Source organism: Eptatretus burgeri, chromosome 2 (assembly GCF_056783735.1).
Source record: "Eptatretus burgeri isolate ZD-2024b chromosome 2, Ebu_testis_v1, whole genome shotgun sequence".
In the NCBI taxonomy this organism is placed as follows: domain Eukaryota; kingdom Metazoa; phylum Chordata; class Myxini; order Myxiniformes; family Myxinidae; genus Eptatretus; species Eptatretus burgeri.
In genome coordinates this window covers 112913515-112939669 of record NC_140962.1, presented here as the reverse complement: position 1 = coordinate 112939669, position 26155 = coordinate 112913515, and the positions used below count along the sequence as shown (strand labels likewise).

The window sequence follows — 26155 nt, the reverse complement described above, 5'->3', positions numbered from 1 at the left end:
CTGGGGTTCCAGACGCTCTCTAGTGCCCTCTGAGCCCTATTTTGGAGCATTTAACATGTTAAGAATTCCCACTTTTTGAACAAAAAAAGGGGAAAATTGTGCACTTTTTAATGTTACATGTATGTTAATATTAGTAAGTTAGGGGACAATCAAAGATTAACAAAAAGCACAAAAGAAGCAATATTTTTCTTACCTTACTGGCTGGTACTACTGCTGCTTGCTTTTTCCATGGCAGCTTTGCTGAGTGACAGCTGTGTGGCTCTTTTAGCCCTTCTGATTATGTCTTTGCTGTATTCTCTCTGGTAGCAAGGGGTGCTATGAGCTAGTTTTTCAATTAAGAGAGCTTCCAGGGTTTTGACACTCAAATTGGGACGAAATTCAGTTTGATTCTTCCGTACAAGACTGAGTGCCCGCTCACATGATGCGTTCGAATGAGGAATGACCAAGATTCCCTTCATCACTTTGCTCAAATTAGGATACTTCTTGGCACCAGTGCAGGGATCTGTGAGCTGTGAAATCCGATGCCACTGCTCATCCACTCTCACTGTCTCAGTAGCAATTGTAGCTATGGAGGCGTGTGCCAGGTCGTGAGCGAATTCACTCTCAAGACTGTCTATGTCACTATCACCGCCACTGAACAGACAGGGGAATTTCTTGATGAAAAACTCCACACAGTCAAACCCCACTTCTTGGTGTAGCTTAACATCCAGCACATGAGCATGCTTGGCTAATTCATCATCTAGCGGCCAGGTTTTGAAGATGTAATTGCAGGCTTTCACATAATATGAGCGAACTGCACTGAAGAAACCTTGGATGTCTGACTCACTCAGAGTGAAGGTGGATTTCTTGAGACTCCTTTGTTCCCTTATATACAGTTTGGCATCGTTCCCAATCATGAGGTCCTCATCATTCTTCTGATGATGTCTGTCAGAGAAGGGTACATTTACCAGAGCAACCGATGACACCGATGGTTTCAAAAACCGTACGAAGATATCTTTCAGAAGACCATTCAATTCTCCGTGCAGGAGATGAATACAGGGTTCATCTCTTTGGAGCAGAAGATTCCCCTTCTCAAAAAGCTTGTTAGCATATCGAAGGAAGAAACGATAGAGTTTTGTTTGTGGAGACAAGAACATCCTGTTGACACGTTTTTCTCTAGATTCCTGCACAGTGTTTAAGGAAGATGCGCTTTTAGTTGTAGAACTCGTAGTACACTTAGCCGCAGGGCGATCACACTTGCGTTTACTGCCAGCAGAAGAGGTCAGACTCGTAGTACCAGATCCAATTTTACGTTTGAGGAGAGAGATTGAGGTAGGTGCAGCCAAGGAAGAAGACCTCTGATTCGAAGGTTTTGCTGAGCTTCTATCAAGTGATTTGGCAAAAGCAGAACTTAACTTGGGTCCTTCTTTGCCTGTAGATGGGACTATCACAGTCTTTCTCGACTCTGAAGGAATCTGCTTTGTAGATGAACGTGATGAAGGGCCAGTGATGCTACCTGCTCTCAGCATTGGTTTTGGTGCTGTCCCTGCTGTCTTCTTCGCAGCAGATACTGCAGTGGTAGTGATGAATGCTGCTCCACTAGTGCTTGATCCTGCAGTGCCAGTACTGGCAGTAGATACAGTGCCGTCCTTCTTGCTCGTTGTTAGAGTCTTGGCTACAGTTGGTTGCATTTTTCTTCGTACTTCTTCTTTGAAGAAGAGGCGAAGTGGCTCCCACTGTTCAATCAGCCTGTCTAGGCACTGACCAAGGGACAGCCACCTTGTTGCAACATGCTTCAGAATCTTGTGTGTCGGGGCATCACAGAGTTCTTGCAGTGCTTTCACTCCTTTGACGCGTTTACTACTTTTGTCCAAGTAGTAGTAAATATCGATGAGAAAGTCATCTAATTCAATGGGTAAGGCCTGAGCCGCCTTCTTGGCCGTATTGTGCATCATATGGCAAGGGCATCCCATGATGTAGCACTCTGGATTTTGTTTGTGGATATAAGCAGCGACTCCTTTGTGCTTGCCCACCATGACAGAGGCATTATCAGCACAAAAGGAAACACAATTTCCCCACGGAATTTTCCTGTCACTGAACTCATGATCAAGCAGTTTGAAAATGTTTTCTCCAGTGGAATCTTGTTTGCACGCAGGCAAACTTAGCAAACCTTGCTTCACAATCCCAGCACTGTTGTCATAGTACGAAATCAGGACAGGATATAGCTGGGCCTCACCACTGTCATTGCTTCCGTCTGTAGCTAGGCTAAATGGAGCGAGTCTAGCAATATCGGCAATAGATGAAGCAGTAACATTTGACAACTCACCAATTATTGCTGAAGTTTTTGTTCTTGCACATCCATACTTTGAAGCAACTTTTGAATCTGGAAACATCTTTTGAAATAGAGGTCCAGCATGATCTGAGACTGATATGGGCAAGTTATGTTCCACAATAAATCCACTAAAGAGAAGTTCCGTTCGGGTAACATCCTCTTCCTCGCTTGTCCCTTGTTTGGTGAAATAATTCAGAAGTGTACCGGTACTCGTGCTCGAAGATCTCTCCTTTGCAATATCTGTGTGCCGTTTGCTTCCAACGTGCTTCCGAATATCATCGCGACCTCCGTGCTCAACTGAAATATCAACGCTGCATACTGTACAATACGCATGATGAATTCCTCTTTCAGACTTTTGAATACACGGGTATTGGAGACTGTATTCGGTCTTGTACTTCTGAGACCATTTCTTGGTCTTCGTAAGCTTCTTTTCTGCCATTTCGTAATCAACATCGAGGGCTTGAAGCATCGGTAACTTCGAAGTCGATTACTTCGGTAACTTCGAAGTGATTAGTGAACAGTGCAAAAATATCAAAATTTCGGGAGGATAAGGATAGTGATCGTAAGGGCGGGAGTTTGGGTGAATTTTCGGAAGCCTCCCGATGAAATCGGGAGGGTTGGCATCTGTGCGTTTACCTTCCAGCAAGTAAATTACGTTTGAATTGAAGAATTCCAAGAATAAATCGTTGTTGTTCGTCAATTAAAACAAATTTCTTTTTAGTGAAGCTTTTTGTGTTGTTAAAACAATCGCACTGTTCCGAAAATATATCACAATTGACAGGTGCTCATTTATTCATTTGTAAATTGTAACATCGATGCAATGGTTACGGATTTATAAAATCCAAACGCTATTCATTCACCTTTCTATAATCGATGCGAGAGGAGGTTGTAAGCTGCTGCTAACAACACTGATGGCCATCATGAAATGCACAAAGGTAAATCTAACGTGTCTTCTGTCTCTTGGATGTGTGTTACAATTGCCGACAGTATTCAGTACAGTAACATGCTGTACAGGTTTGTATCCGAGGAACAATAGGCTACACCATATAGCTTAGGTGTCTAAGTTTGTGTCAGTATGATGTTCGAAAACGAAAATGAAAAAAAAAAAAAATGATGTTCGCACAACGACGATGTCACTTAACGACGCGTTTCTCAGAACGTAACCCCGTCGTTAAGTGGCGCATGACTATATATATATATATATATATATATATATATATATATATATATATATATATATATATATATATATATATATATATATATATATATACATATATACACACAAATATATACACTGTGCAGTAAAAGCTGTGTTATCTGGCACCAATGAGACCTTTTCCCCTGCCGGTTACCTAAATATTACATAGAATGGTACAAAAGAGGAACTTATTAAACTTTGCCTGTGAAAAATAAACTAAATAATATTAGTCCAGTGCAGTGATAGTATAAAGGTAATTACCAATGGATTTTGCAAAACAATAACATACCTGTGTTATAAAACATAAACTAGTCTTTTGAAGTTGATGTATGATCTAAAGTGTTAACTTCCACTTTCTCAGACTCATCATCTTGTCAAACTCCAGAAACTTTCTTGAACTATTTCCTTATGTCAGATTGTTACATTGTTTTCTGCCTCTTCCTCATGTAGAGTTCTTGTATGAGGTGCAGCTCTTCTTGCATGAGGTTCCTGGGTGCTGTAAGCTTTCTGCCTTTCAGCAAACTTCACAAACGTGTCAAGACCTTTACCAGCATTAGCCCAAGTGACATGTTAAGTTGAAAAGTCATCTTCTTCTGAGTCATCTTCTTGTTGTTCAACTTTCTTATGTGGACTAACAACACTGTCGAGGATTTCAGTCAGTCATAACACGGGTCACTTCAACATCTTGGTCGACTTCATACCACTCTTCTATTTCAGCTTCCGTCAAAATTTTTAGTGGATTATCGTCACTTGCTTGCCTCACCATACTGGAAATTCCTTAGATATTACATTTCTTCCTTCGGGTTATGAAATCTACAAAATCCTCCTCATCTGATGAGCCTTCAGTGAACATAACACTTGGAAAAACTTTCCTCCATGCCCTTTGTAGAGTTGGACTTAATGGACTCCCATCCGGAAAAAAAAGAATCCCCCCCCCCCAAAAAAAAACCCAACGCAGGTACTGCTTTCCAGATGTATGGACACAGGACAACTATTTAATTAATTGGATCAACAACAACAAGACAAAACTTTGGATCACAAAGATGGCTGTGCTCAGATTCTGATGGAGACACACATTTTGCATTGAAAACAACAACAACAAAAAAACACAGAAGCAAAATCAGAAGAAGTTCCAAAGAGTCAATGCCAAAAGATAAATTTTCCATGAAGCTTGTGAGACCAAAGATGTTAGCCGAGATAACAGCACACCGAAAGTAGTAGGTGCATGTCGACCCCGAATCATATTATAATGTATATTTTCAAATAAAAGTTAAGAACATGTAACTTTTAAGCCTCTGACGATGCACGAGTGGATGAGGTGTATGGTTGTGGAAACATTGAGAACATGACTGTTTACGTGGCTCACCTGAAAGACTTGCACGAGAGAAATTGGACTGGTTTCCAACGGGAGAACGCCTGGGGGGGAGGGGGAGGGGAAGTGGCATGTCAGTTGCTTTGCTTGTTTGTTTTATATTTATGGATGAGTTTGTGCCTTCTGGAGCTTCTATTAATCGACAAACATTTCATCCTAAACTGCTCATGTTAAATGATAGTTTTCTGCAAGATTTATTTGCCCCAAAAATTACAGGAAACAAGTCTTGATTAACGTTGCTATTCTATGCATATGCAGATGTACTTGGTGTAATACAAAAAATAAAAAACACAAATGACGATCTAAACTGTGTCAGACGAGAAACTGGAGGAATGACAAAATTTCAAATTGACTCGCCAGTGAGCTTATGTAATTATTCCCACGTTCTTGTGGGGTTGGCTGGGGGAAGTTTGACCGGTCTTTCACGAACCAGCTTGTCAGGCCTGGCGTTCATCTAAGTGCAATTTCATGGCAGGAATTTGTAATTTGTTCATTGTCCCAGCGATAGCTTGCCCACTCTTTGCGAAGGACACCGTGGGATCACTAACGTCCAACTAATGCACTAACTCATGTTGGTAGACGGATCACCAAGTATAACGTCCATCCAAGTGACGCTGAGCCGAGATTCAAACCCAGGCTAGAGCTGAGAGGCAAATGTGCGTACCTCGATACCATCTTGCCAGCCCAATAGAAAATGCTTTTTTTATTTTGGGAAATATCTTTAAAAAGGAGCAAAGTTACGACAATTGTCGTATTTTCAGTTATGACCACAATGATATGTGGGAAAATAATTAAATGGAACCATTCTGACAAATGTATTTTACAATTCTCAATTTAAACGAATGATGATATTTTTTAAAAGGATGCGAGGTGAATTGGGTTCAAGTTAAAGCTGCATTTGGATGCAAGAACAAGCCAATAATTTTTTTTTTTTTTTTTAAACACAAAAACGACATTTTTACTTTTCTACAATTCCCACAGAATGATGAACGATCATAACTTAGCGAAATTTGGTGTACAAAATATGCAACTTGTGAGGATGAAGGCAGACCAGTAAAAAAGCTGGAATACAGTATCTTGCCTTCCTATCGAGTCCACATTTTACGAAACAATTCTACATCACTTTTTCATGAAACAATTATTGTATATTAAAAAATAGACCGTAAATATAAACTTCATCTCACATTGTAAACCTACAAATACATTTCCACAAGGCAACAGAATAACCATCATGACAATGGGGTGTGTTTCCATTTCTCTCCCTCACACAGTTCTCCCAAATTCATTGCGATAGTCCACAATTATATGATCCTTCAAGACAGTTTCATCCCATCAGGCTTTCAGACAGTAAAATTAAAATTTCAGTGAGTAAAGGTGTTGCATTAAACTAAAACAAAAAGTCAAACAGCAGAGGTGTATCTAGTCATTAAAAAGGTTGGACTATGCCTCACTTGTTGCTAGCTCCCTGTACGTTAGCAAGCATTGTGAAGTTGCTGCGTACACTGCGAAGACTCGCCAGCACCTGTGAGCAGAGGGATACAACTCAGTCTACTGATACGTCAATGTTTATTTAAAATAAAAAATAAAAAAAAATTAGAAGCTATTCCAGATGGTTAGATTCCTGTGAGGGCTGTAAAAGAACATTTTTCATCGTCGGGAATTTTGGCCGAAGCTATACACGTGCAAATGTAAATTCAGCTATTTTAACAAATAAAACTTGATTTCGCAATTAAATCCAGAAGGTGAGAGGGTGCGGCAGAATTCCAGGAAGAAAAACAACAACAACAACAACAACAACAACAACAACAACAACAACAACAACAACAACAACAAGCAACACAATGTGCATCTCATAAATTTCTGTTCAGATAGAGGATAAGCATTGGTGGTGTCACAAGAAATGCTTGTAGGTGATTTTATACAATTCATGATTCACTCGGAACATCCTTTGTGGGTAAGGCTAATAGGCAGGCAAAGAGACCCATATTAACAGACCATCCTTTGAATTGTAGGAGTGAAAGTTTGAATGTTGATGTCAGCTTACACTGTATTGATCAATCCTTGGTTGGTGAACCAAGATAATCATCGAATCCCAAATGTTGGTGGTCATATGATCGAGAAACATGTCCCAAAAGCAGACAGCAATTTTTCAGGACTCCTCTTTGAACTTAGTATGAACTTACAAGGGTAAATCAACACTTGAAGGCTGGACATGTTCATAATATATTGTATAATCTCCCTCCTCCTCCTCCCCCCCCCCAAAACCCCAAGAGGTAAAACAATTTGTTTTGTGAAAGTATGATACTCAACAACTCAAAGCAAAAGAAACATGTTACATCGAATAACAGGCATGTAAACATAAAAACAATATGATAGCACCTAATTCAATCTTTCAGACATCAGTATTATTAACATTAAAATATAATATGAATGGTTTGGTGCGGTGGGAGCAATTTTATCCTTCCTCAGATAACAATAATGATAATAATAATAATACTAATAACAGTGGCGCTATCTATATATAACTAAAACTCTCATCTTGTATGTATGTTCACCAAGTATAACGTGTATGTATGTATGTATGTTCCCGAAATACAGCCAAAACGGTCATGATAGCACAAAAAATTTTAGGGCCACCTTACTCACCATTCGCCTGCGGTGTGCAGTATCAAGTTTCGTTCAAATCGGGCAACGAAAAAATTATTTAAAAAATCAATTCCCGATTCAGTCAAGTACTCTTTGGGAGAATATGATCAATGCAAAGAACCTCAGCGGTATAGTTAGCTGGAGCTATCTTTTTTTTTCTTGAAATGATTTATTAAAAAATCTCAAATATTTCGTATAGACAAAGAACGATTTTTTTTTAAGCATAAAATAAACATCGTATTTTGATCTAATACTCCTGTGTTCATTAATAAATAAAATTGTGTTGAGAAGATTACGCACAATAATTTCTTCGACTTTTATTTCTCCGTTTTTTTTTTTTCTTCACATTGACGCGCAATATCAAGTTTCGTTCAAATCGGGCAACGAAAAAAATTATTAAAAAATCAATTCCCGATTCAATCGAGTACTCTTGGGGAGTATTTGATCAATGCAAACAACCTCAATGGTATAGTTCGCTGGAGCTATTTTCTTCTTTAATTTTTTCTTTTTTAAAAAATGATTTTATATCAACTGCTGTCACAACGGGAACCCAATGGGTTCACGGGTCGTTTAGTGGTATATAAATGTTAGCAGATATGGCCGGTTACCACCCCCTCCCTCCCCCCATCGACTTTGATACAACCCAGCTTCGATCAGACACCTGGCCGGCAACATCCTCTTTACCCAGGTCAAATATGGGAGCATGTGCCGGAGCAGCACGTCACTGCATCCACTTTCCGCTGGTACTCCAGGGGCCTCCATCTGGCCATCCCCCAGGCAAATGCCTGGCTCATCCCCATCTCCTTGAGATGCTGATCAACCTGCTGTCCACGAGGCACATGGTTGGCCCATTGGCCTCCTGCACTCACGAGGTTCCCTCGCCGAGAGAATCTGGTGAGCAGGATCAGCATCAGGAAAACGAGCCACATGTCCATACAGCCACAGCTGACACTCACAGACTATGCAGGTAACAAATCTCATTTCAGTCTCTCTCAGCAACCGCTTGTTGGACACAAAGTCCGACCAGCAATAGCTAGGGATTCTCCAAAGAGACCTGGTACTAAAGGAATTAAGTCGCCATCTCAGATCCCTGGTCAGAGTCCAAGTCTCACATCCATAGAGCAAGACTGGAAGTACCAAGGACCTGAAGACTCGGACTTTCATCCTCCCGCACAGGTACCGGCAGTGCCACACCCCATGATATAGTGAATCCATTACTCCCAAGGCCCGATCCAGACGTCCATTGACCTCTAGCTCACAGCCAGCAGAGATATGAATATCACTGCCAAGGTAAGTGAATCTCTCCATGACCTCAACATCCTCACCACAAACAGGTACAGACAGGATAGCAGCATCTAAGATGTAATTGAAAGCCTGGATCTTAGTTTTGACCGAGGAAACCTGTAATCCCAGTGATTCAGACTCTTCATTCCACAATGTGAGGGACCCCAATAGGATATCAAGTCTCCAAAAAGATGACTGCATCGTCTGCAAAATCAAGGTCAGAGATCTTGACATTCTCAAACGATGCAACACAGCTTGATCTCTCCAACATCCTCCCCGGAATCCAATCCAAACAAGTGCTGAAAGATGCTGGAGGCCAGTGCACACCACTGATGAACTCCACTCACAACTGGAAAAAAAAGTCAGAGATGGAATCACCACATCTCACAGCACTCTCAGTAAGTACTCTCAGCAGGGCCGGATTTACCATGTGGGGGACCGTGTGCACAATGATTGTGGGGGGCCCCCAAATTTGGAGATTAATCAACAACTTTAATTACAACTGCTTTTTCATCAACAACTGAACTTATATCGAGAGATTTGGCAGATCCTGATCAGGAATGATTTGGCATATATGTTCACAAATTACAATTAAATCTGACAATATGACAAGATGGATGGATTGTTATTGATATGGCTGATGACTAATCTATGAGCTGATAACTTATCCCTGAGCTCATTCTAAAATCAAATCACAAAAATGCTGTTGCTGCAAAAGTAAGAGAAAGAGATGGACCAATATAAGAAAATAACAAACGACACGCTGTCATTAATCATACTACGAACTTCGACTAAAAACCTTCTAACTTCTAAAAACCCTCTGGGCAAGAGAAATCCGAAATGGTGATTAATAGCCGACTTCCAGCGACCGCAAATATACGGCAGTGTCATCCACATCAATGAACAAACACACGGTGCCTAAATCAATGGACAAACTTCCTGTGCGACTTCGCGTCAGTGAACTCGGATATGATACTGTCAACCTGCATGGAATTGAGCACATCGGATTTGGTTGAAATGATTGTCATATTGACCAGTCTCTGCTGCCCCATCTTGGAGCGAAGATGGTTCTTGATAAGCTTGAGTTTCGAAAACGAGCGCTCCCCAGAGCAGTTCGACACCATCAGCGAGAGGTAAATCCGAAGCAGTACTTCCACGTTTGGGAAAGTATCGGTGAGTTTTCGCTCGATGAGAAAACTGTACATCTCGAGTTCAGTACGGCCCGAGTCTCGCTCTGAGTCCATCATGGCTTAGAATTGAATCGTTTCGTCTGTGAGGTCAGGTGATAGATCTTCCCAATACAGCTCGACGAGCTTCGAGCATGACTTTCGAATCTGCTCCACTTCGAGTTGAACAAGAGCACGCAGGAATCCAAATCTGTCGCTCATCTCGCTGTAAGCGTTTGTACGCTTTTCCAACTGTGACAGCAGTACGTCGATCACTGCAACGTATCCACGAATGCGAAAGGACTCTTTGGCGTCCAGTTCTACTTCTCGAGTGTGTCTGTAGTCCAAGGAAGCGAGGCGGACATTACGCTTTCGTCTATGCGATCCGTGAGTGAATTCCTCCGTGCCTGAGCGCTCCACTCCGTCAACAACAAATGTATCAAACTGATCGCGTAATGACTGCACGAAGCTCGCCAGTGACTTGAGGAGCTGCACGGCTGTGTTAAGATGGGTAGCTTGCGACTGAAGGGTTTTACTCGTACGATCAAATCTACCAAGGACAGTAGACCAGAAACCAGCATAGAACCCTATCTCGAGCGTGCACATCGTTTGGTGAAGTGTCTCGGCGGTTTCACTATTCAGTTGCTCATCGTTTGCGATTTCATCGAGGACATCCATGATTTCACTGTAACCGTCTACAAGAGCTCGGGTTGCATCAGCATGAGCCAACCAGCGAGTGTCGCTGAGGCGCTTTGGTACTTGCAGACCTTTGGCTTTCAGGGCGTCAAATAATCTGGCGTAGCGCGACGTGGAAGCTGTAAAAAATACATACACTTGTTCCACAAATTCAAAGAATGCTGCTGCAGGTCTACAGCTTCCCACGGCTGACTAACCGACTAAGTTCAGTGAGTGTGTCACGCATGGCACAAATATTGCGAGAGGGTTCTCCTGTTTGATCATTCCCTGCATCCCATTGTATCGGCCACTCATATTAGATGTGTTATTGTAAGATTGTCCTCGCAGTTAGCGATGTCAAATCCAGTGGCTTTCAAAAAATCCAGTAATGCCGTCGCTTGCTGGAGTCCAGTGCGTCCTGTGTTGCTCAGAAAGGTCATGAAACGCTCCACTGGAGCCTCGTTCTCGATGTATCGTAGAATAACTGTGAGCTGGTCGATGTGGCTTATGTCAGGAGTAGAATCGACTGACACAGAGAATATTTTGCCTCTTTCACACGAGCGACGATGTTATCCAGAACAGATTTTCCGATGATGGAGACTAACTCTTCACATGTCGTAGATGATAAGTAGTTGGTGTGGCCACTACCTTGGTTGGCATATTTCTGAATGTGCTGCGCCAAAAATGGATCGTATTCTGCAATTAATTCCATTAAACCAGTGGTTCCCAATCTGTGGTATGCGTACCACTAGTTGTACGCGAAGGCCTTCCAGGTGGTTCGCGAGCACTTTCGGGCTCGGCCTTTAAAAAAAAAAAAAAAATGATAAAAAAAACTGCTGTCACCTACTTGTCTACGTTCGCTTCACACAGAATAATACTGCGAAGACTGAGCTGCTGCTGAGCCAGGAGCTATCCCGTACAACGAAAGGAAAGGATGTTTTCAAACTTTTGAATAATTTCTTCAAGCATAATGAACTGGATTGGGGAAAGTTGGTCGGATGCACAACAGATGGGGCTCCGTCTATGCTCGGTCGAAAGTCAAGGTTTCAAGCCCATGTGAAAGCTGTGTCACCAAATGCCACCGGTGTCCATTGTTTCATACACAGATTCACCCTTCGCACTAAGGTACTCCCTCCGAATTTGTTATCATGCTTGAACCGATTAATGAAAATAGTTAATTTCGTCAAAACATCTGCCCTGAATACTCGGCTGTTCAAACTGCTCTGTGAAGATCTCGGCTCCGACCACACCTGTCTCCTCTACCACACAGAGGTTCGCTGGCTCTCCCAGGGGAATACGATGAGGCGTCTCTTTGAACTGAGGGATGAACTCCTCGTATTCTTCACGGAGAAAGAACACGATTTTCAAAAAGATCTGGAGGACGAGGAGTTTATCTCAAGGTTGGCCTACCTGTCGGACATTTTTGGGGTCTTCAACCACTTAAACCTGTCGTTCCAAGGGCCCAACTGCACTGTCTCAGACTTCATCTCAAAGCTGGGAGCGTTTGTCCAGAAGTTGGACCTCTGGATCAAGAACGTGGAGAGCAAACGCTACGGAATGTTCGAACTCCTGACTACCCTTGAGAGCGAGCCCAATGATGAATTTTCCCAAGAAATCTTCCGTCACCTCTCACTGCTCAAGACTGAGTTGATGCATTACTTCCCAGACATTACATGTTGTGCCTACATCACCAATCCGTTTTCCGGTGAACCAGGCGATCTGCCTGTCGGGACCGGGAAACAAGAGGAGCTCATAGATATCCAGGCTGACAAGACAGCAAAGACGAAGCACAAGGAATGCTCTCCTATGAACTTCGGAGTGACCATGGCCTCCTCATACCCGACACTAGCCCGTCACGCTGTTCCCCAGCTACTGATTTCCCCTCTACGTGGGAGTGCGAGCAGGGGTTCTCAGCCATGATGACCATCAAGTCAAAGAGCCGGAACCATCTTGCTGCGCCCGGGCATGATTTCCGATGTGCTGTGAGCAAAGTTATGCCCCACATCGACCAGCTGGTGGAGAAGAAACAGATGCAGCCCTCGCATTAAATTTTGTTCTTTGTTGACAGTTAGTTCATTTGTGTGACCTACTTGTGAATAAATTGATATCTTATCGAATTGAGTTTTTTCTGGAACCAGGTGGTATGCGGCAACGGTATAGGACCTCCAAGTGGTACTCGATCAGATAAAGGTTGGGAAGCACTGCATTAAACCAAGGTAGTTACCATTCGTCCATGACCCAACAATTTCATCCGATCCACGGAACGCTAGACCACGCTCAGGAAGAAACGATATCACGCTCACACTTCGTTTCAGCACCACCCTCCAATAGGACGCAATCTCACTCACCTGTTTGACGAGTTCAGTGTCCACACGACCTGCGGATGTTGCTCTGTCTGACAAGTGGATGATATTCGCACAATGTACATGCGAACGCTCATGCACCTCGATAGAACGACTGGCATGCTTCTAGTCATTGAATCCTTCCCCGCCCAGGGCAGTAGCGCCTCCAAAGAGCTTGCAAGCGATGCAGTACAGTTTTCCGGTTGATGTGGAGAAGCAAAGCCAGGACCTTTTCACGGACTCTCCATTTTGTAGTCTACGGTAAAAAAGATTCTTGGAACAGCAGCGTTTCCTACCTTCAACGAACTGTATGGATGAATCAAAGGGACCAGTCGAATTCTGCAGGGGCTCCAAATCTCGTGATGCCCAGTAGTCGATAATCTCTGACGGTCGCTCAGGAGGCCAACATCCAATGCAATTGGCAAAGCCAGGTCCAGGATCAGTCAGTATATCTCACACTTCTTCATCTGATGCATGTTCTTCATCGGTGGAACCTTCCGAGATGTTGGGCAAATCTTGACGCGGGGGTTGCGTTGCCAAATCCGCTTGTTCTGTCTCTGTTGGTGTTCCAGCCTCTGTCATGGACGAATCGCCTGTTTGTGCAGGAGTGAAAAACTCTGAGATTTTCTGGGTCTTGTCGATGACGGCCTTGTGTCTTTCATCTTTTTCCTTGGAACGTTTCCACTTTTGAGCACCACTGTCATATTTCCGTGGAGCCCTGGATTTGTGCCTGTCATCACCGAAGCCGCTCATTGTGGTTTCTGCAGCTGGTACGTACCGAGTAACTGAGATATTGTCAGAGTGCACGTGGGACGTACCAGAATCACGAGCAAGTATGTTTCACACACCTGGAACATAGGAAGTCACACTGTGTTACTGTGCTGTGCACGCCAGTAAGCAGGGTACTGACAGCGTTCCCTGCCAGCCGCAGTTTCAGTGTGTACAATACTACCCCTGCCGGCCGTGTGCTGTGCTGGCCTGGCCTAGTTTTACCACGTCGACTTTCACCTTTTCACCTCTCCTCTGGCTGGACCTCTGTATTCCGTCTGTGCTTGCTGGGCTCTGGCGGGCAGTGCCGTAGTTAGTTGGTCACGCTCAACCATCCGAAGCATCGATGATCGATCCAAAAAAAAGATCCGAATGTGGGCCCCCAATGCCCGAGGCTTGCCCCAGGAATTTTTGACCACGATGGATCTGTTCTGTGGACCATGGAAGAAACGGCTTGAAAAGGCCAAAGTTTGAAAAGGACCCTCACAATGACAGACAATTTTGAAAAGATATCCTTACAAAGAGTTTACAATCTTCATTCACGACAATAAAACTTTAGAAGCACATTTTCAAGGGATTTTCGAAATGTCATCGACAATGTGGGGGGCCCCGGGGCCATGGCCCTACCTGGCCACCCCTAAATCCGGTAGTGACTCTCAGTATCAGAGTATAGTTCAGACATCAGATTGATCAGTTTTGGTGGCACCCCACGAAGACCAGGAATCCTCCAGAGGGCATCCCAATTCACTGAATCAAACACTTTGCAGAGACAAACATAGGTTGCAAGCAGCCCCTGCCGAAACTCTCGCCTGCGTTCGGTGAGGACCCGAAGGGCAAGGATACAGTCAATTGTTGACCTCTTTGGTGTAAAGCCTGACTGCTCTGGATGCTGGTGCTCAAGCAGATTGTGGCAAACCCTAACAAGAATTATCCGAGTAAAGACCTTTTTGTGAAGACTCGGACTTTCGTCCTCCCGCACAGGTACCGGCTGCACCACACCCCATGATATAGTGAATCCATGACTCCCAAGGCCTGACCCAGACGTCTATTGACCTCTGCCCCACAGCCAGCAGAGACAATATCACTGCCAATGTAAGTGAATCTCTCCATCACCTCAACATCCTCACTGCAAATAGGTACAGACAAGAGAGCAACATCCAAGAATACCAAGTCCATCAATGAGCCTGTGGGTGCTAAAACCATGAACCAGCCCCCCTAAGTCCATGACTTCTTGCAAAGTCAAGGAATTTAGTGCTCTTCTGGTTCACAGTTCCAGACCCATGCGGACCAACACATGTCTCATAACCATCCCTATCAGTTCCAGTTGATGCATTGAAATTCCTCAAGACGAGAAGAGTATCTCGCCTGGGGCACTGATCAACCACAGGCTTGAGCGTGGCATAGAATGTGTCTTTCACGGTGAGATCACTCGCCTCAGTCGGAGCATTTATTGAGACCAGGGAAACAACACTCAAGGAGTGATGAATCCTTAATCTCATAATATGCTCATTGACCGGTGTTACCTCAATTGTCATGGAAGCCAGCTTATTGGACACAGCTACAGCAACTCCTTGGGCATGGTAATCATCAGAGTAACCAGACCAATAGTAGGTGTAACTACCCACCATGATGTCACCACTATCTGGCCTCCGAACCTCAGAGAGTGCTACAATACCGATGTCCAAACGCTTGACCTCAGATGATAACAGAGACAGGTGATCGTCCTCTCTTCGGGATAGGACAGAAGAATTACCCAGAAAAGGCATTACTTAATGTTTTCCTTCAATCCAATAGAGTCACCAAATCACGTGACCTACCAATTATTCGTCATCACCTGCCTCCTCCCACTGCACCTCTTTCTCATCCCAGCCCAGTCCCTCCAGACTCACATCCCACCCCTTCCCCTTCCTCAATTAGTTACCAAGTATAATTGCTTGTGTTGTTTCACGTTTCTTGTGGCGAGCTTGCCAAGTGGCTGAAGCACTCAAGCAAGTAAGTACGTTCATTTGGCGGTGAATATGAGACTGCTGCCGCAATCATTGAAAACAAAACATGCATTATCTCATTTGAGTTATCATCAAAATGTACAGGTTTTTTCCTCTAAAAACGGTACCCATATTTAAGGATAGAAGACGCGTTGTCTTCAGGAATAGACGAATGACAAATTAATTACGAAGGCAGCTTCAGTATTTCACGATGAAGCTGATGTTAATGTTTATTCACTTCACACAACATCTGCATTACATATCCATTAGTTTGTTAAAAAAAACTTTTAAAAGTAGGGCAAATACAAAAAGTATTTTTAATGAAAGAACACGATGTTCTTTGCTCTGCAAAATAACATGAAAATTTACGTACAATTAGACCGATGCCATGATCGTTGGAAACAAAACATGCATTACCTCGTTTGAGGTGTAATCAAATTGGACATTTGTTTTCTCATAATGGTTGCTTTCTTTTATAACTAGTGCGTGCCCGTAGGTGCGTGCCCGTAGGTGTGTAGCCATACGAACCGCTTGTCCGATTAATATCAAACCTTTAAAAGGCACATCCACAGGTCCCCAGCAATATTCCTGGCAAGTTTCAATTAGATCGGACCAGTGGTTGTCGAGAAACAGCGGTCACAGACACACAGACACACAGAGATTGCTGGAATTATAGATAGATAGAAGACTTTTTTGGAAGGTTTTGAGTCGTCAAATGTAAATGAGGCCTGTATAAACATATTGAGCAACGTGAAGCGAAAAATATGGCCGCAGTTTCTGGGTGGCTGGAGGGAAAGGCGTGGCCTACCTAAAAAGCGGTGCTTGTGACAATTGCTGAGACGAGGGAAGGCGTAGTCTACAGAATGGGCAGCGCTTACAACCCACCCACACACAGACACCAACAGCTCTTTGCAGGATATAAGATATGATTTGTTGGGTGTGATAAAAATAATTATTTCTCTGAAACTGAATAATCTATCAACACTCGACTTTGCAGTTATGATCTACTATCCGAGCTGTACGTATTTTATTTAACAATGATGTCATCAGTCACGTGGTTGGGCAGCCACATTGGTTTCACAGAAAAAAATTTTGAATTATATTTCAGAAACTGCTTTCATTATCGATTTGAAACTTTGCAGTTGATCCAACAGCCTTGCTCCATGTAAAGTGATGTGAATCATAATGATGCATTAAGCTATATCGGAGAAAAGGGGTTTTAAAGTTTTGGTTTTCAAATGAACATGGCTGCCACACCACATGACCCTATGGCATTGAACATTTGCACTGCCAATAATTGGGGAGAGGATCACATGTGTGAAGCTTCGTCTTGATCGGATAAGGTTTGTTTTTATATCCAATATAGCTGCCATACCACGTGACCTATTACATCATTTTCACAGTGTATGCAGCAAAGGCAGTAGATGATATTTGCTAAATTTCACTTCAATTGGCTAAGTGGTTCCAGAGAAAACATTATTTAATATTTTCTTAAATCCAATATGGCTACCGAACCACGTGACCTATAAATTATTCTTTATCACCTTAGTATCCCTAGTATCCCCAACTCATGCAGAACATGTCTGTGAAGTTTCCCCTCAATCTGTCCAGCCATTCTGGAGAAGACTTTTGAAGGTTTTAGGGTAAATCCAAGATGGCTGCCAAACCATGTGACCGATGACATCAACGTTATCAAAATTTATTCAGTATGTTTGACTGATAATTTCTGTGCAGTTTCATTTCGATGTCTAAAACCGGTCTGGAGAGGAAGAATTTTTCCTTTTTTTTGAAAAAACCCAATATGGCTGCCAAACCATGTGACGGATGACGTCATAATAATTTTTTTTTTGTGTTCACACCCTTCCCGAGATGAACCTCAGAAATTTTCATACTGATGGGATGCAGCAATCTACATGTCAAATTTTCACCAGGATACCACATCACCGATGATGTTATGGTTTAGACCACTTTATACCCCTTGTGGAGGTCTTCACAAGGAGTCATGTTTCAATTTTTTCCAGCGAACAGTTCCAGAGAAGAAGACGTCCAAATTGTTTCGGTTTTTCCAACATGGCTGCCACCCCACGTGACCTATGGTGTCAAATTACATTAAAAAAATTCTGCAATAGTAGTCGCACCTATAATTAAAATTTTGTGCCAGTAGGACTAGTCATTGTTGAGAAAACACATGTTTAAAAGTAATTGTGATGCAAAAAAAGGCCTAAAATGGGACAAAAAAAATAACAAAAAAATAATCTGAACAGAAACAATAGGGTACCTACCACAACCTGCAAGACTAATGGTACCCTAATAATTAGAAAGAGCAATCAGAGATTGCAGACTCTCACCAGAACTTGTTCGCTGTAGTGTATTTTATGTGGCGTCCGTGTACTGGTGTGTTACATAATTAATACGAGACATAATTAGAACTGTCACTTTATAACTGCTGGCAGTGATGACAGGGTACCAAGACATCCTGCTTTGATGCAACCCTGCTTTGTTGACTAGACACCTGACCTTGACCCATGACGTTTTTCATCATTATTCAATTGAATTTAGAATGGGATTAAAATAAATTCAATTCAAATCAAATGGAAGACCAAATCGGTACGGTCCTGCATTGGAGTCATCAGAAGGAACCCGAACAAGCAAAAAGCAAAGATGAAGTCATCAGGAGGAACCTGGATAGGATTCACATTTCAGCTGCTACTCCTCTATCCTCAAACCCATCCAGGAACAGCCCAGTAAGCCTTTTTCAAAAATCAAAAAGAACTCAGATCAAAAAACCAATCAATAATTCTGGCTGCCAGACCATGTGTCTGATCAAGTTCAAATTTGAAACATACATTCCCCCTCATTACTAGATCATAATTGTGAAGTTTCATGTCGATTGATCAAGCGGTTCAAGAGAAATAATTTTTAAAATATTTTCGCTTAATCCAATATTGCTTCCAGACCATGTGACCGATCAATTATTCCTTAACAAACTTCTACACACAAGGATTGGGGAAAATGTGTGTGAAGTTAAATAGATTTTAAATATAATAAATTATGTTAAAAAAAAATTAAATAGAATTTCAGGAAGGGAAAAGTTAAATATATTCTGTACAAATAAAAGAAGTTTAAGTAATAAGATAGAAGAGCTTGAAGCCAAAGTAGATAGAGAGGAGTATAACATAGTTGCAGTAAGTGAGACATGGTTTAGGGAGGAAAGTAACTGGAGGACAGGATTGCAAGGCTACAAGGTGTATCGGTGTGATCGGAAGGAGAGAATAGGAGTAGAAATCTGGGTAAAGGACAGCATCGCATCAAGAGAAAGTGGTGACATTAAGGAAAGAATAAATGTTGAAGATTCTGTACGGGTAGAGATTAGAGATTGTAAAAACAGTAAGATACTGGAAGGATGCTTTTATAAGGCTCCGGGTGTGAAGGAAGAGGAGGAAGGAGGAGTACATGAAGAATTCAAAAGGGCATGTGGTGAGGGAAGAGTATTAAGCCGCTGTCACACCTTGACGTTTTAGCCAGCGTATGGCAACATATCAAAATGTATGTAAAACGCTGGCGTACGCTGAACTATTGATGTTTTTTTTTCAGTTTTTGGCGTATTCATAACGAGTTGGACGTATGCATAACGTATGAGTAACTTACACAGAACGTTTTGATAATATATAGATAACTTATACCAATGAATGCTTAGCGTGTTGTTGGCGTTCACAACCTATGCCCAACGATAGTCTAACGTATGCATAGCGCGGCAGCGTATCGCCAACGATCACGTGGCGTAGCCTATCAAAAGGCTGCCGCTCGACGATTCAAATCATAACCGCACTAGACATCGAAGTGTCAAGGCCCTGTCACACCTTGACATTTTAGCCAGCTATGCCGACGTATGAAAAATTGGCCGAATAAGCTGGCACACATCGAATACGTTATGGGTAAGTTTTGTATACGTTAAGAGCACACTGAAGCACGCTGGCATACGTCGTAGTATGCCGAGCACGTCGACAAATTTTAAGCATGCTCAAAATTTTTCGACGTATGCCAGCGTACGACGCACACGTTCCGCATACACTGGCCATAAGTTGTAGGCACGTTACGCAATCGTTGACACACGTTACTTGTAAGTTACTCATAAGTCGAAACACGTCGAGGTAATGTTTAGCATACCCGAAACTTATTTCTAACCTATGAGTAACGTGCTTTGAACCTATGTGTAACGTATCTCCAATGCATATTGACGTATGTAGATGTATTTGACATCTTCCGGACGACCACAGAACATACTGAACATGTTTCTAACTTACAGCTACTGTATAATGGCGTATTGGCAGCGTTTAGGGAAATTGGTATATAAAAATGGGCTTCACACAGGAGGAACCCGTCATTGTTCCAAGCTCCATGTTTTTTTTTTAATTTCTTCTGCATGACGGTGAGGTTGACACTTCGATTTCTAGTGCGGTTATGATTTAAATCGTTGAGTGGCAGCCTATTAATTATATTATATTATAAATCGAAGTGTCAACATCACCATCATGCCGAAGAAAAAAAAACCATGAAGTCTGGAACACTGACGCTAAACATTACCTTAACGGGTTTCGACTTATGAGTAACTTACAAGTAACGTGTGTCGGCGTGTGTCAATGATCGCGTAACGTGCCTACAACACGTTACTCATAGGTTAGAAATAACTTTCGGGTATGCTAAACATTACCTCGACGTGTTTCGACTTGTGAGTAATTACAAGTAACATGTGTCAACAATCGCGTAACGTGCCTACAACTTATGGCCAGCGTATGCGTAACGTGCGAGTCATACGCTAGCATACGTCGAAAAATTTTGAGCATGTTAAAATTTGTCAACGAGCTCGGTGTACTACGACGTATACCAGCGTGCTCTTAACGTATACAAAACTTACCCATAACGTATTTGATGTGTGCCAGCGTTTCAGACAAATTTTTCATACGTCGGCATACGCTGGCTAAATCGTCAAGGTGTGACAGCAGCTTTATATCGATTATGGGGGATTTTAACTTGCCAGGGATAGATTGGGTCCAGGAACAGAGAAAGGGCAGAGCGGATGAGGATTTCCTAGTTTTAGTCCAGGATTGCTTTTTAACCCAGTTTGTAGATAAGCCCACGAGGTGGAGTGCAGTGTTTGACCTCCTTTTAAGTAACGATCCCAATATGGTGGAGGAGGTGGAGGTTGAGGAACATTCAGGAGCAAGTGACCATAACATTGCGTGTGCAAAGATTCTGTTGAGGGTTAGAGTTAAGGATAGTAGGATAAGGCTATTAGATTTCAGGAAGGCAAACTTTGAGGATATGAGGAGAGAATTGGGTGATGTAGATTGGGAGACACTAACAACAGGACAATCAGCATCAGAGAAATGGGAAACCTTTAAGGACCAAATTTGTAGAGTGTAGAGTGCAGAGTAAGTACATTCCAATGAGGTGTAAAACTAGAAGCAGAAAGAGGCCAGGGTGGTTGAGTGGTGATATAAGGAACGCTATTAAGGAGAAGCAGAAAGCATTTATTTGGTTGAAAATAACAGGACTGGAGTTAGATTTATATCACTATCGAAGTAAACAGGGGCAAGTTAAGAAAATAACTCGGCAAGCCAAAAGAGAGTATGAGAAGGACATGGATTCGAACATTAAACATAATAACAAGGCTTTCTTTCAGTATATCAGGGGAAAAGAACAGGTGAGGACCAGTGTGGGCCCATTGAGGAATAGCACTGGGAGAGTGATTAGTGATGAAACTGAGATGGCAGGCTTATTAAACAGGTATTTTTCTTCAACTTTTACACAAGAACAGTCAGGAGAATTGCCAATAGCTGAGAGTATCTATCAAGGAGATGAGGAACGGCTTTTACAGAAGATCCAGGTTGGAGTGGAGGAAGTAAAGGAACAGCGAGGTTATCTAAGAGAAGATAAGGCTCAGGGTGAGCTAATATGCACCCAAGAGTATTGCTTGAGGTGGATGAGCAGGTAAACGAGATGTTTACAGATATTTTCAATAGTTCCCTGGAGTCAGGACAGGTACCAGAGGATTGGCGAGTAGCAAATGTAATTCCATTATTTAAGAAAGAATCCAGAGAAGAATTGGGAAACTATAGACCTGTTAGTTTGACTTCAGTTGTGGGGAAGTTGTTGGAGACATTATTAAAGACTGGATGAGGAACCATTTAAAACAAATACAAACAAATTAAGGGCAGTCAGCATGGGTTTACCAAAGTTAATTCCTGTTAAACAAATCTTTTAGAGTTCTATGAAGCAGCGTCTGATTGGGTGGATGAGGGAATGGCAGTGGACATAGTATATCTAGACTTTAAGGAGGCATTTGATAAGGTACCACATCGGAGGTTGTTAGCCAAAGTGAGGGCTTGTGGAGTGGCTGGTCAGGTCACGAATTGGATTAGAAAGTGGCGTCGTGGAAAGAAACAAAGAGTGGCTGTGAGTGGGAGGATATCTTGCTGGGAGGATGCAAGAGAGTGGGGTACCTCAGGGATCAGTACTCGGACCATTACTATTCATTATTTACATCAACGATTTGGATAATGGGGTTTAGAGTAAGCCTTCCAAATTTGCAGATGACACAAAGCTTGGAGGTGAGGTGGATAGCAGAGGGGATGGTGATCAGATTCAGGAAATGATTGATACTTGCACAGATTGGGCAAAAGATTGGCAGATGGAATTTAACCTGATCAAGTGTAAGGTGTTGGGGATGGGAAAGAACAATGAAAATAGAGATTACAGGATGCAAGGGGAAATTTTGGAGCATGTCACACAGGAGAAGGATCTTGGGGTGGTAACAGATATGGGAGGTAAGCAAGCAGCACAATGCCAGGCAGCTATAGGTAAAGTAAATCGGGTTTTAGGCCGCATTCAGAGGGGGATCATTTATAAATCAAAAGAGGTGGCGTTAACATTGTACAGGAATTTAGTGCGGGCCACATCTAGAATATTGTGTGCAGTTTTGGTCATCTCAACTTAGGAAGGACATCAATGACAGAGAGAGGGTTCAGCGTAGGGCTACTCGATTGATTCTGGGCCGAACTAGACTCAGCTATGAGGAGCGGCTGAAAGGGACAGGACTTTATACATTAGAAAGGAGGCGGTTACGAGGAGATATGATAGAGATGTTTAAGATAATGAAAGGTTTCAATAAAATAAGTGAAGATGAATTATTCAACAGAGTAGACAGTTGTCGGACCAGGGGCCATAGCCTGAGAGTAAAGAAGAGGAGAGTTAAGACGGTAGTAAGGCAGGGGACTTTTACTCAGGGAGTCGTTAATGCATGGAATGGTCTCCCTGGAAAGGCAGTGGCAGCAGAAAATGTAGATAGGTTTAAATTAGAATTAGATGGGTACATGGAAGTTATGGAGATAGAGGGGTGTGGGGATGTTGACAGGACTTTTAGGTAGTTTGAGTATTGATGGATGATTGTGTGCATGTGTGCAGAATGCTGTTGGTGGGGGTCTTGTCAAGGGGGGGGGTTGTGTGGTTGTTGATGTGTGTTTTTAACCAAGCCCAAGCCCCCTCCCCTGAGGGGAAGAAAAAAGGAAAAAAATACAAAAACTAAAATAAAGGAAAACAAACAAAAAAAAAAATTTCATTAATTAAAAACTTTTTGGGGGGATTTTCTTACTTGGATCTTGTGTTGATAAATTAGTGTGGTGTTCGCGCAGACATGATGGGCTCAATAGCCTCCACCTGTGTTAGATTTCCTTGTAAGTTTCTCTTCGATCTGTCCAGCTGTTCTTTTATAGGTTTTAGAGTAAATCCAATATGGCTGCCAAACAATATGACCTATGACGTCATATGTGTGACCCTTTTGTTCCTCGTGGATCGGTGGTCATTCCTGTAAAGTTTCGCCCTGATTTGTTCAGCCACTTCAGAGAAGATTTTTGAAGGTTTTTAAAAAAACAAAAAACAATCTGGCTGCCGAATCACGTAACCGATGCCATCATCAATTATTTTTCTCTGGACCATTTTATCCTTAGACGACCCTCAAAAATTTTCAATCTGATCAGATGTAGCGTTCTACATATGCAATTATGATGTCAAAAGGAAGGCACCAATGATGTAAAAAAAATCACACATTCCCCATGAGGAGTACTTGCCATTTCCAAGTTTCAATTTTTTCCTAGGTGTGGTTTCACAGATACAAAGGTCCAAAGTTTTTTCATTTTTCCAACATGGCTGCCATACCACGTGACCTATGACGTCATAATTATGATTAAAACATTTGACATGAGTCGCAGCTATGGTGAAAATTTCGTCTCAATCCGACCGACCAGCGGTTGCGGAGAAAAATGTGAAGTTCTGTGCGGACAAACAAACAATTGAAAAATCACTCAGTGACACTTGGCAAAACGGAATGGGACTCACTTAAAAAATTCAGATCTGGATCCAGATTTGGATCTTCACCAAAATTGAAAGTTGCTCTCCTGAGCTGGTCACCTCCACACACAAAACATTTCAGAATGATTGCTTGAAAACTGTGGCCAAAAATTGGGTGACAAACAAACAAACAAGCCGGTAGGCAGCGATGGGTCGCCAAGCATGGAAACCATAAGATATAGAGCAAAATGGATGTCATATAGCGGATAGGGATTCACCTTAAGATTACGCATATCAAATCTCATCCAGTTCCATCTGCTGATAACTACTCGGTATCCATTTGAATGAAAAGTACCGAAAATGCGGTTTGAAATCGGAAATCCCAAAAGTTCGAGGGGGTGCTGTGGGTGAACAAAGATCGAAATCGAAAATCCGGCTCGATCGTTTGTGCACAATGTATTCCAGACGATTAGTGTGAATTTTCATGACCATCCGACCATAACCCTAGGAGGAGTAGCATTTGGCGTGAAGGCACCTCCAGCTCTCACATATTATCGATTTTTGCACTAATTGACCTTTGACCCCTGACCTAAGCGAAATCAGTCAATATGTCCTGAGGCAAAGTTATAGTACTCATTGAGTACCATGAACTGCAAAGTTTCATTCGTAACGATGCACTCACCTGGTCACAAGGAGGCCTTCAATTTTCACCAATTTTTTGCGCATACCCTATTTGTAGGGGGCGCTGCGGGTAAAGTATTCCATATATCACAAAAACCGGAATATATTTGATAGAGCATCACCTGTAGATCATTCGTGCCAAATTTCATAACCCTTCGTGGGATAATGGCTTTCGGAATTGATTTCGCGTGAACAGTACCGATTTTGAAGGTTTTTCGGTTGTTGCTAGGGAACCAAAGCGTCCCGAGCAACCATCACAATTTCCAAAGCACTAGGTCATAAGATGTACCTACCACTCGAGTTTGGTCAAAATCAGCCCACGTTTATGATGAATTATGCTGATGACAAACGAACAAACATCCAAACAAACAGACAGAATTACTGACAATAAGGGTCACCTATTTCGACGACCCAACAGACAGACAAACGCTACAGAGCAACATACTTAGCAAAAAATGTTTTCGCCAAGTAACAACAAGACAGGCAGACAAACGCTACAGACCAACATTTTTGGCAAATATTATTTTTTGCCAAGTAACAAACAAATTGACCCAAACGCAATGCCCTCTCCTTCGGCGAGGGTAATAATTTAATCAGTCCTTTCATGCAGTGAGGTGCATAGGAGCTGCCGAGGCAGTTCCATTGGCTAAAGAGTACAATCCTGGACGGGTCGCCACTCCAACGCAGGATACTCGCATGGCTTATTACTCCAGTAACCTGGTGCTCATTTTTCCAACCTCGGGAGGCCTCGGAAGATCACAGGCCGAGTCAACCCACCTAGTGTAATTTTGACGGCACGACAGGGGCTCAAACTCAAGGCTCTAAGATCTTAACAGGTCAGGTCAGGTATGGGAGCATGTGCCAGAACAGCGCGTCGCTGCGTCCACTTTCCGCCGGTACTCCAGGGGCCTCCGTCTGGCCATCCCCCAGGCAGATGCCAGGCCCATCCCCATCTCCTTGAGATGATGGTCAACCTGCTGCAACCATGAGGCACGTGGTCGGCCCACTGGCCTCCTCCACTCATGAGACTCCCTCGCTGAGAGAATCTGGTGAGCAGGATCAGCGTCAGGAAAACGAGCCACATGTCCATACAGCCGCAGCTGACGCTCACGGACTATGCAGGTAACAAATCTCATCCGAGTCTCTCTCAGCAACCGCTCGTTGGACACAAAATCCGACCAGCGATAGCCAAGGATTCTCCGAAGAGACCTGGTACCAAAGGAATTAAGTCTCCGTCTCAGATCCTTGGTCAAAGTCCAAGTCTCGCACCCATAGAGCAAGACTGGAAGTACCAAGGACCTGAAGACTCGGACTTTCGTCCTCCCGCACAGGTACCGGCAGCGCCACACCCCATGATCCAGTGAATCCATGACTCCCC

General features: G+C 42.8%; 1 protein-coding gene across 22 annotated transcripts in view; it reads right to left on the bottom strand.

Moving 5' to 3' along the window:
* LOC147032852 (3',5'-cyclic-AMP phosphodiesterase 4C-like) overlaps positions 1-26155 on the bottom strand; it is a 638164-nt gene that overhangs the window by 66709 nt on the left and 545300 nt on the right. For all 22 annotated transcript variants that reach the window (XM_085870771.1, XM_085870781.1, XM_085870769.1 and 19 more), the window contains 2 exons: positions 6336-6406; positions 4879-4928 (listed from right to left, as the gene is read on the bottom strand). In XM_085870771.1, the coding sequence (XP_085726897.1) occupies positions 4879-4928; positions 6336-6406 (121 nt within the window). The remainder of the gene's footprint in view (positions 1-4878; positions 4929-6335; positions 6407-26155) is intronic.